This window comes from Pinus tabuliformis, chromosome 7 (genome assembly GCF_031772625.1).
Source record: "Pinus tabuliformis cultivar Carrire ecotype Pingquan chromosome 7, CPIR1, whole genome shotgun sequence".
In the NCBI taxonomy this organism is placed as follows: Eukaryota; Viridiplantae; Streptophyta; class Pinopsida; order Pinales; family Pinaceae; genus Pinus; species Pinus tabuliformis.
This window is the reverse complement of record NC_142293.1, coordinates 1,316,976,646-1,316,988,964: the sequence shown is the minus strand read 5'-3', so window position 1 is coordinate 1,316,988,964 and position 12,319 is coordinate 1,316,976,646. Positions and strand designations below refer to the sequence as shown.

The 12,319-nt window shown below is 39.2% G+C and overlaps 1 protein-coding gene across 1 annotated transcript; it reads left to right on the top strand.

Moving 5' to 3' along the window:
* The first annotated feature begins 2,245 nt into the window (after window positions 1-2,245).
* Window positions 2,246-4,760, top strand: LOC149252405 (expansin-like A1). The gene is made up of 5 exons (XM_089459688.1): window positions 2,246-2,592; window positions 2,696-2,811; window positions 2,914-3,092; window positions 3,833-3,965; window positions 4,343-4,760. The coding sequence occupies exons 1-5, from the start codon at window positions 2,466-2,468 to the stop codon at window positions 4,604-4,606; spliced, it is 819 nt and encodes a 272-aa protein (XP_089315814.1). The 5' UTR covers window positions 2,246-2,465; the 3' UTR covers window positions 4,607-4,760.
* Window positions 4,761-12,319: the final 7,559 nt, after the last annotated feature.

The following is a 12,319-nucleotide window of genomic DNA, read 5'->3' as shown; positions in this document are numbered from 1 at the left end:
CCTGCACAATCGAAGTGCCCTAAGGGTTTTTCAAGGTGATGAATTTATATATACAGTCAAAAAAACAATTTAAATAACACAAATCAAGATTCAGTGCCCTAAGGGTTTTTCGAGGTCATGAATCCATATATATAGTCAAAAAACCAGTTTAAATAACACAAATCAAGATTTCAGCTCAATTTTTTTAGTCGGATTCCCGCACTGAAAAGTCCAAACTTTAAAAACTAAGTAGATTTGTCATTTTCTTGGAATGGAAAATGAGTGAAAACTCACACTAATTTTCTTAGTAAAGAAAATATATTACTACCACTATTTTTCTTGATTAAAAAGATAAATTACTCCATGTAAGTAAAGAGATTTAAAATCGCACTAAAGACAAAAATGGTTAAATGAGATATTTGGTATTCAAAAGATTCTAGTAATTAAGTGAAACTGCCTTTTGATTTTGGGATATGATGTTAAACTACTTTGGTTCTGGTTTACTAAAAAATAGTCCTTTTGATTTTGACCTTAATAGGATCTTAGTATATCCATTTGTAGGGGTTGGATGTACTCCTGGTGTTATAGAGGCAGCTATGAAGATTGATCTTGGGTCTCCAATAGATTAGGACTACACAGTTACCGATTCATCATGTGATTGAAAAAAACAAACAAACAAATAAAAAACTCCTTAAAAATAGTCTCCTTTAAAAGCTCAGAACAAGCTAATGGCGCACAGGAATGTTTCTAAACCTATAACATGTTATTTCATATATCAAGAATTAGATGAAAAGTGACTGAAAAGAAAAATGCCTAAAAAAGCATATCAAGGATCTAGTAGATAAAAATGATCTGATAAAATTATCCAAAATCCAAGTGTATACGCTAAACGAATAACTTTCCAAAATCCAAGTGTATACGCTAAACGAATAACTTTAAATATTGTAAAGGTACAACCTTAGATTAGTAATTTTGAAATAAATAGAAAAAGAAAACAACTTTTATTGGACCTCCCCATCCCACTTGGAAGCACAAAGTATTCACTGTTATTTACTTGGTTCTATTTTTTATAAATTTACACGTGTCAAGAATGAAAGGAGTACCATGGAAAGGAAATACATGAAGTACTCCTTTGGCATTTAATAATTTTATATAAATACAAGAAAGTTGAGATCTCCTGGATATCTCATAGATCTTGACCAGGAGGAAAAAGATAACAAAAAGATAATCCATGAAAGCTCAAACCTTATTTTTTGTGAGTCAGGCAGGACTCACATTTCTTTTCAGAGTTGTGGCAACAACTGTCCATAATTATTGAGAGGGTAGGACCGACTAGTAAGTAAATGAGCTACAGAGTCGAACATCGAGATGCCAGACATTTAGAAATTGGATTTAATGCTTTCCAGCGCATATCAAGTCGTATCATTGTACTGCCAAAGCGAGTCGGTGCGATAACGTTTCAAATCGAAGCCTTTCACCGCTTTCGTGGATGTCATGAATTACAATTTCGTGGGTACAACGGGCCGAAGCCGTATCATAAAATTATTATTCAAACAATTTTGTGGATGCAACGGGTCGGACAGCGATTGTGCAAAACTGTCCTTTTTTTTTCAATTTTTCTATGCCTCAGTTGGACAGGTATGCAGTTCAGGGCTCTCAGCACAATCTTTCCATCCAAAGATAAACCCACTTATATTCGTATAAATAATTACACAGCACTGTATGCAGTTCAAGGCTCTTAGCACAATCTTCCAATCCAAAAATAAACCCACAGAGTTATAAAACTCCCCATTGTCGAATGTGACATCTAATCCAAGTATGTAAAGGTATTATGAAACTACTCAATATCAATGTGGCTTCTAATCCAAATATGCATACATCTTCGAGATTACTACAGTGGCCAGCATAAAATGGGTCTAGTTACCAGCTACTCTGTTCCGACCCAGGTAAAATCATCAAAAAAATCTAATACAATGACCATGATGTTGAAAGAAATATGGCACCCCGCATTTTCCATTTTCCAGTCGTACACCAACAGATATATCATGTTCCAAATTCCAAATAGGTCGGTTACTTCCAGATTCCAGATTCCAAATTCCAAATATCCTGCCGGTAAAACTGATCTGATTGGAAACATGCTATGAAAAAGTAATTAAGTAGTTCGGGATTTTTAAATGATCCACCAACGGATTTGACGGCACGTTTTTCAAACACTCATGTCGATTTACCGTGTACATTAGGTCGCTGATGTCCACTGAAACAACAGTTGGCAAGCGTTCAAATCCACGGTAAGTGCTTGGGATCTGGTGCAGCTTTCCCAATTACGGCTGTCGGCCATCATTGAACGCGTTTTCCTTGGTTTCTTCCTTCCCTGTTCTGCATCTATAAAAGCTACCGAGCTTCAGCATAATTCCACACTGATTACTCCTCATTGCCCATTTGTTCCCCAGAGTCGATCCGCTTCATTTGACGAAGAAATTATTACAATGAAGATTTTCAATAATCCCCTGCTGTTTGCAGTGTGGGTGCTATCTATGGTTTCCGCAGCATTATCTTGTGACCGCTGCCTTCACAAATCCAAAGTCGTTTCTTTCGCTCGGGCTAATATTAATGGTATGGATTCAATCTTTTTAGAATTTTTCGGGAAATTTCAATTGCATTAAAATTAGTAGTCAGCACATTAATAAATTCTCTGGATTGTTTTCCATGGTAAAAGGCGCATGTGGATATGGGAACTCTGCAACAAGTATAACTGCTCGTGGAGGGCTGGTCATGGCAAGCGCAAGTGCCAAAATATACAGAGAGGGTGTAGGATGCGGCGCCTGCTATCAGGCATGGGACTAAAAAAACTGCTGTTTTTGAGGATTTTCATGGATGAAAACTGAATTGTAATTCTGATTTTTCTTTGATATTAATATCTTGATTTTGATTCAGATAAGATGCACAGATCCAGGCGTTTGCACCAAATCTGGAGTGAAAGTTTTGGTTACAGACTTCACAAAAAGCACTCAGACAGATTTTGTTCTTTCCGCTCGCAGTTTCTCGAAACTGGCGGTACCTAGCAAAGCTGCTCAATTTCTCAAGATGGGAACCGTGGATGTAGACTATAAACGGTGAGCATGATAGTTAGGGATTTTATTTATTATTTGGGTTTGGGTTAGAGTTAATTTGTAGGGTAGATTTTGGGAATATTTTGAAATTTGAAAAAAAAATTAAGTTAATTGTTTAATTTTATTTTCTAAGTTAAATGAATTATGTATCTTTAGTTTATTTAGAATTGTCTAATGTTATTTTGTTAATGGCCAATTAATCTAGTTCTACTAATTCCAAAATATTCAGAAATCTAGATTAATTAACTTAGCTCTGATTGGTCAAATTCCAAAATATTCGGAAATCTGTAATTTAGATACATAAAGATGTTTAACTTTCTGTAATGAAACTTGGATTAAAATTGTTAACCCCTAGGTTTTCTAAATTTTCAATATTTCATTTGACTGATGCATGAAATAGTAATCATTGTTAGGAACTTAGCGTAAAGTATCCCTTTTTTTCAGATGAAAAAAATGCTGATTTATATAAGCTCAAAATATTCCTTACCTGAACACTTATTAATAATAAAATTATTGACTAGCCTATTGAATTCCAATTGATGGTAGAGGGCAGTGGCCATCTTATTTTAGAATCCTTGAAAGTTAATGTGGGTACTATTACATCTTATTTGACTATACCTTTTACTGAGAAGTTTGTGAGGGACATATATTTGTAGTGATTATGATCTAGAAATGAACGGTCACTGCAGAGGTAAGGAAGTTAAACAGAAACTTATTAATGTTTACATTTGACTCTATTACAGAATCCCCTGTGACTATGGAAGCCAAAACATGACTGTGAAAGTAGACAAAAGCAGTAAATATCCCGACTATCTTGCTGTCCAGTTTTTGTATCAAGGAGGCCAAACAGACATTACAGCAGTCGATATTGACCGGGTGAGTATCCATGCGACACTTGACTTTGGTTCTGATAATATTATTTTTTTTAAAACATTATTTCATTTTTTCCATTCAGAAACATAATTATGGCCATACATATTTTTCAGTCTATAGATCTATTAATGTGGTAGAATTGTATATATTAATGTGGTAGAATTGTATATTAATGTAGTAAAACTCTATATGTCTATCTTTAGATTTAAACCAGTAGATTTTCTGAAGTGAACATATCCAACAGGAGCACCTTAAAAACCTCTGGCCTACCAAATATTGGTTGCCCATAATTACTATTCTCATAAATTACACCAACGAATTTATTTATTGCCCAAACGTTTCTAGGTACCTATGATTAAAAGATTTCCTGGATTTTGCAGGTGGGATCATCAGGTTGGCAGTATATGACCCGCAAAAACGGTGCAATTTGGGGAATTCAGAATCCTCCCATAGGTTCCCTATCGTTTCGGCTATTGGTTACAGGCGGGTACGATGGGAGTTGGGTGTGGCCTACAAGAAATTTACTGCCCGCAATCTGGAGGCCAGGCTCTGTTTATGATTCTGGAGTTCAGATCACAGAAATAGCACAAGAAGGCTGTAGTCCCTGCGAAACTGGCAACTGGACTGACACATTTGTTAATTAATTGTCATAATCCAGAGAGGAGTAGAGCAATTGTTTGAGGCATAGGACTGAGAGTTGTTTCTAATTGGCTAGCATAGTCAAAAAAAGCAGTGAGATGTTTATATATTGTATTTTCCCAGATAAATATATACAGAAATATTATTTATAAATTGAAATACTAGAACTGGTGGGAGGCATTCTATGAACTGAGATTGTTTGCAATAAAGTATCATAGGTTGCACATGTTAAACTTCTAATTTTGCAATTATTTATATATAATAACTTTATTATACCGACTTAAATGTAATCCATTAACGCAAATCCATGTAATCAAGATTACTGTTCCTACAGCCTGGACGAGTGGGACGACCGTATCAGTCCCTAAACTGTGGTCCCCAAGTTGCACCACAGTTGTCATAATATTTGGTACCAACATTCTATCCACATCTTTCCAATGGACAAGCCTTTTTGAAAAAGTGTACACTGCCTTCGTCCATTCTAATTTTTCCCCTTTTTTACCCTTTTTAAATTTTTAATCGTTATCATTTTATGGGAATTTCAAAATATATTTAATATTTGAATGCATTTTAACTTAGGTTTTGGAATGTTCAATCTTTTACCAAAATACTTTGTGACAAACCATTTAATGTTCAAATTGGGTTGCTATTAATTTTTTCTATAATAATTCAATTTTAAGGTCATGTTTAAGCCACACACTAAATTGGTGTATAAGGCTTGTTTGTTTATGGGACACGAAAACCATTTTTGTCTAGTGATTTAACTGCTAAGTTCTACAAAGACATACATCACATATAATCAATAATCTCAATAATACATAGAAAATTAATGAAACCACCAGTTTTTTCCTGTGGAAAAAGTTGTAATTTCCTGTGGAAAAAGTTGTAATTTCCTTTATTAATAAGAAAATTACATTTTGTAGACACTGAGCATATACATATGGTAAAGCCATCCCCGTTGAACCAAAAGATATAAAACTGGAGTACCACCTCAGAGGTGGCGCTGTTCAAAAATAAGAATTGTAAACGCTGATGTACTCTTCACAGAGAGACCAGTACTGGAGTAAAAGCATAAAAACTATGTGAATATTTACATATGATTATTTAAATTAAGAACAAATCCAAAATTGTTTGTTTATACTCCAGGGTCTATGAACGGCCTGTCGTAGTACTGATATGAGTTGTCGTCGTGTTCCTCCTGAATCAACCAAGTAGCATCATCCCTGAGCGCTGCTTCCTTGGATAGGTGGTCGGCAGTTGAGTTGCGTTCCCTGTAAATGTGTTGGCAGGAGAAGGAGTCAAAATATGAGTCTATGTCTTTCATCCAAAATATGCTTTAGTATATGTGCATTGCATTGTGATTTTTTGTTTATTCAGTTGCATATTATTTTAGAAGCACCAAAAAGTTGTAAATGCAGACACTGTTTGAACAATGCATAATGAATGAGGTTTTTGGCTGCTAGAAGCTCAGCATAATTATTTGTCCCCCTACCCAGTCCCATTTGTATCTTGAAGGAGTGGGTTTAATATAAGTGTAGAATCGCACCCCCTCCATATCCAATCTCTTGTGTCGAACCATCGAAATAAGCCCATGGCTGGGAGGTGTTGATGGATTTCGACGTTATTATCCTATGAGTTGGCCGGGTACCCTCGTCAGGAATAGCGTTGTAGTCGGCTACAATTCGGGTTGTTATGGACTGCCAATGGGGGTCCTTTTGCTAGAAGATAATTTGATTTCTGGCTATCCAGATGGCCCAACATATGAGGAGAGGGATGTTGTTTTCTTTGTCAGATGCTAATGTCCACCAGCGGTTCCAAGCGTCTGCAAAATTTATGCCCTGCCATCGGTGTGAGGAAGGGAGCGAAGTAAGGACGTTGTTCCACAGCTCTTGTGTGCTGGGGCAGATTAGGAAAATATGGTTCGTGTCTTCACTGCAGTTCTTGCAGAGATAACACCAAAAAGCGCCTACAAAGGATCTTTCATCAGGTTCGCACCACATAAGGATCTTTGTTCCGAAGGATGGACCACATAAGGAGTTTCGTTCGGGGGGCCGCCTTCAACTTCCACAAATGCTTCCACCATAGCTCCGTGGTTGGTGGCTTATAAGGTTCCATCAGCACCTGATATCCTATCTTGGGGGTGGATACTCCATGTTTAGCGAACGCCCAAATAAGTTCATCATCCCCCTCTGTTATTCTTATGTGGGCCTCGGTTAATGCTTTTATGTAATCTAACCACTCTTGTTGCCAACACTGCGGTAAGTTGTGACTGAGCCTTGATTTCCAGGCTTGATGTAAATGAGAGGAGTGTACATTATCAACAATGTCATGGATATGCGAAATGCCTTGTTCGTAAGGTATGTTCTCAGCTCCACGGATAGCCTATGAATGTTGCCACACCCCACTCAGGAGTCTATGCCTAACTGCACCTGTGCTCGAGACTGGATCTTCCATGTCAATCCATTTCAAATGAGTTCCTTGGTATTTATGACAATGTTCCAGATGATGGATATGTTGGTTGAATTCTTGTGATCTTTTATAATCCAATCAAGAGTATTAGAGGGGATATGTACTTAGAAACAACCACCTTCGTCCATAAACTGTGGTTATTGAGTCATTGCCATCCTAGCTTTGCTGCCGATGCTTTTGAGAATATATCCAGCCGCTTAATACCCCATCCACCCCATCGCTTCGGTAGTGCCAGAGATTCCCAGTTTGCCCAAGCAAAAATTCTCCCAGGATGTTTCCCTTTCCATAAGAAACGGCAACATATGTTTTGTAGTCGGGCAGAATGCCTCGAGGGATCCATGCCAAGGACATCCAATATACTAGTGTTGCTTTCAAAACAGCTTTAATGAGGACCAGCCTCCCTGCTCTGGACAGGTATTCGTGATACCAGATAATTAATCTCTTCTCGACCTTTGTTATGAGCCATGTCCAATCTGCAATTTTATAACCGTGTGGTTTTAGCTTGTAACCAAGATACCTCGGTCCTTCTTCGAGTGATGCTTCTGCAAAGGCAAATCTCCAGAGAGCAAACTGTAATTTGTATTGAGAGCAACCCATGGAAATGATGGTAGACTTTGCCTCATTCAAGACCATACCCGTAGCTTTTAGAAAATGCCCAGGGCACGATGGAAGGATGTGATGTCTCCAATACCTCCGTTAAGGAATACAAGCACATCATCCACAAACAATAAATGGGTCAAAGTGCACGCATCTGTGATTTTGATTCCCCTTATTCACCCTTGTCTGTGTTCTTCTCCAAGAGTTCTGCTGAGGCCCTCCATTATGAGTAAAAAGAGTAGGGAGAAAGAGGGCAACCTTGCCTCAACCCTCTTTCCGCATGAAAAAAGGGGGATGCAGAGCCATTAATTAGTACACTGTAAGAAACATTGGTGATGCAACACATGATCCACTTGATGAAGGAGAAGGGAAAGCCTAGATGGGTTAACAGGATTTGGATGTAAAGCTAGTTAACTCTGTCAAAAGCTTTGGAAAGGTTGATTTTCAAAATCATTCCTTTGAGTTTTTTGGTCTGAACAGAGTGGAGGAGTTCCTGCGCTGTGCCTACAACCTCATGTATTTCTCTGTTCTGTAAAAATGCAAACTACTCAGGGGAAATGTGTGAAGGCAGGACAGGCTTAAGGCAGTTTGCGATGATTTTTGCAATAATCTTGTAGATGCAGTTGCATAAAGAGATAGGCCTAAAGTCGTCATAGGTCGAGGGATTATCAGTTTTAGGAATAAGGGCTATGAACGTGGAGTTGAGGCTTTCCCACATCCTTCCCTTTCTGCAACATTCTTCTATGAGTCATAAGAGACCTAGCCCTAGAATGTCAAAGAAAGCAATGTAGAATTTTATTGTCCATCCGTCTGGTCCCAGGCTCTTGTCCTTCTTTAGCCATTTGAGGGTTGCTTCCAGCGCTTCAAGGGTTACTTCCTTTGTAAGTTCTTGCTCTGCCTCCTGATCCACGAACCTAGGGAAAGACTGTGCTATACGCATAACTTCAGCCAAGGTAGCAATTGGAGGTTCCTTGTAGATGCCTTTAAAGTGTGTATTCGCCAGGGCTTCCAATTCACTGAAGGATTTCACTGGGAGTCATTGAATGTTTTTGAGTTACCAAATTGTGTTGATCGCCTTTCTCCCGTTTGCATGCTTGTGATAAAATTTGGTGTTGTCGTCTCCTTCCCTGAGCCATATAGCATGGCTTTAAAGTCTCCAACTCTCTTCTCTTTCCTTCAAGATTTGTGTCCTTTTTTGTAGAAGAGAGGCCATCTTGTCCTTTTGTTCTTGGGAGTCAATGATTCCTCCAGTACACTCTTCCAAAAGAAGAGATAGCCTCCTATGCTGTTCTGAGCAATTGCTAGATTCCTATTCCATTTTCCTTTGAGCCCATTCTTTTGAGAGGTATTTCAATTCCTGCATGTTGTGTGCAAATTGTTATAGACATTTTTGTGCCTTGCATCACTGAGCATGAAATGTCAATAATCAAGGGATCCAAAGTCCCTAAACATGTTTCTACCCCTAGAGGAACAAGGCCAGCAAACCACAACACTTAACAAAAGTTCTCCACCTGAAAACACTAAAAAACAAGGCAATTCTGGATCATGTCAACTGCTCCACTAAGAATCTGCGCTGAATGTCAACTGCTCCACTGTCTACCTGCGTTGAATGTCAACTGCAAAGAAGGCTACCTGCGCTGAGCGAGTTTGGACAAGTGGCAGAGTCATTTCTCAAGGTGTCAATGCCCAGGAAGCTTCCAAAATGACACTTGGATCAGGGAATTCGACTGGTGATGAGTAAGAGGGTCCAAATCTCCAAGTGGAAGCAAGAACCTCCAAGTGGACTCAAGAACTGAAGTGGGAGAGGACACTAGTCAGATCTCAAGCTGACTCATCCTCTCTCCAAACATCTATATATAGATCTCTTCTCTATGGGATCTAGGAGGCTGGAATTGGGTATTTGCAAAGAATTGCTGTTGGTTTGTGGTTAGAAACATTGGGTGTGTTATGCTTTGAAAGGAGCTGAAGAAGGAATTCCATTCTGCTGGGAAAGAGATGTTGGATTGGAGCCCCATGGGTTGTATCTCTTCTTGAACCCTGTTACTTTCAATAAAGCTATCTTGATTCTTTCCTATATGCTGGTGTACTTTGTATGATTGCATTAGTGTATTTGATTTGCTTCTAATCCTGAATCATTTATGAATATGTACATTTGCCTTTGTATTGTGTTCTTCTCTTGTCGCAAGTAGCTGTTCTCTTGTCACAGGTAGCTGTTCTCTTGTGACCTCGCGGGATTCAAGTAGTTGTTCTCTTGAGCAAGCGAGGAGGCGAGTAGCTGTAGACACACAAAGGGGAAGAGGATCTAGATCGAGGGACAGCCGGAAAACAACGGTAAGTCTGCCAATCTCCCCTCTTTCACATTTCATAAAGGAAGAAATCATAATAGCTGTATTCGTTTGTTGCTAAGGCGCTGTCACACCTTAGGTGGATAGGATCGTCCTAAATAGGCATTTTTCCCCACAACAAATTGGCGACTCCACTGGGGAAGAACTTGTTTATTCATTTCATTTGTGTTTCCGTCATTTGTTTACTTCATAGACTTGACAGCTACTATTGAACTGCATCTTTCCCGGATGCAAAGTAAAAGTTGCTGCTTTGATCCAGTGTGTTGGACTTGTCTATCATCTAAACTAGATCCACAAATGATTTGATTGATCCTTGTGATGGTCTTTAGTACCCTATCAAAGCATCCCTCTGTTTATACCTTGCTTGTGTTTCTGATTTGGCCTGAAACAGTTGATTTTTGAGCATTTTGTGACCCAGAAACCAAGGGAAACGAGAGTTTCTCTCTTCAGCGCAGGCACTGTGAAGGCAGTCTGCATTTCAACGCAGGTCCCGAAGGGGCTACCTGCGCTGAATGTCAAACTGACAGTGTTGGACCTGCGCTGAACCAGTGTGGCCTTGTGCAGCTGGGGTTCTTTGTCCTTTGTTGCCCTGTTTTGATCTCTGTTTTTTGCAGCCTTTGACCAGCGTAGGTACCAGTCTGATAAGCTTTTCTTTGCTTGATTCCGCCTCATTTTTGTACAAAAAGATTGTGAATGTTTTTATGTGTTTGTGGCGTCATTGACAGTCTTCCTTTGCATGAGTAAAGTAGTCATCCGGTAGCCTTTGATTCAGATTTGATTGTGATCTTAGAAGAGAGTTCATTGGCTGATTGCAGATTGATTATAGATTTACTTTTGCTTATTGGTTTGAATTTGTGTCTTTTAAGTGGCAAAACAAGTCTTTATTTCGAAAATCGCAAAGTGATTGTAATCTCTTCTACCCTTGTTGATTTCGAAGAAAGTGAACTTGTTTATATTGATCATTTTAAAAGCAAATTCAAATTTGTGCAAAAAGCTTTCTTTGTAGGCATTTATACTAAGAAAGTGGAAAACAAACACCTGCATTGTGCATTTTGCATTTGATAAGTTTGCATGTTGGATTTAGGGAAAGTGCATTAGAGTGTGATGATTGCTCTTTGAGAAAAGATAGTCGCTCTCTTTTCCCTTAGTAGCTAGGATTTTCAAAGTTGAAAGATTGTAAAGCTTGCTTATCATCTTAGATTGCATTTAGGAATTTGTATCATACATCTCGTGGTGAACCTTGAAAGGCAAACTTTAAAAAGATCAACCTAAAATAAACTGAATGAACCTAACAACGCTTTGTAACATAACGCACAACATAGAGGTCTAGGCTAGAGACGTGTTCCGGCGTCGTTAAACATAGTGACTGTCGATCTCGAAGAAGGTGGGTGATTCCTCCTGAGAGTCGGTGGCGCTAATACGGATTGTGCTCCCACGTACCGTCGCGTATATATTGGGAGACCCCTATAGGCATATATCTTTTATCCTTAGGAAGCCGTGTCGACCGCCCTACTGATCGCAATGCAGTGAACACAGCATTCACGAAGATCGACCACCCGTACCGTAAAAAGTATTCTGTGGTTTTGCGAAAAGTTTGGCACACCCTCTACCTAGATCTCCAGAGCAGTTTCTTTTGGCCTTTTTCAGACTCTATAACAGAAAAAGTCCATCCGAGCATTTGTCACTTCGGGCTCGTTAAAACATCGAAGGAGACTAGAGTCATCTTTAGCTTTTTCTCGACTCTTTAAAACTGAAAAAGCAAGTTGTGTCTAAAAGCGTCGTTAACAATTTATTTTAAACGGAACAATCACCCTTTAATTCCTGCGTTGATCTTTAGGTTGAAAAGATGGAGCACACCAACCAAGGAGTTCCCTTGGGTGGAAATCCTAGTCCCTTCTCCTCTTGGGGAGATGTTGGTGCGCCCCACATGGCCACATTGTCGCTTCCAGGACTGACAATTGGCCTACCAGTTTGGCTCTTTTCGACCAATGTCGTTCAGAATACCACCACTCCTGAACAGTCGAGTCAACAGTTAGATCAGACAAGAGTTGCCTCCCAGCCTTCCACTTCATCTTCCTCCCCTCCTTCCTCTTCGCTTGACGGAACTGGTCGATCGAAAAATCGGGTTCCTAAGGAGAAGAAGGAGAAGAAGAAGAAAGAAAAGAAGAAGAAGGAGCCTAAGGCGACTGGGGGCAAACAAGTGTCATCTAACAAAAATCCACACACCGCACTCGTAAGGCCTAAATTGCCATGCGTCATATGCAGGGGAGACCACTTCCATAGAGATTGTCCCTGTATCCCACGGAT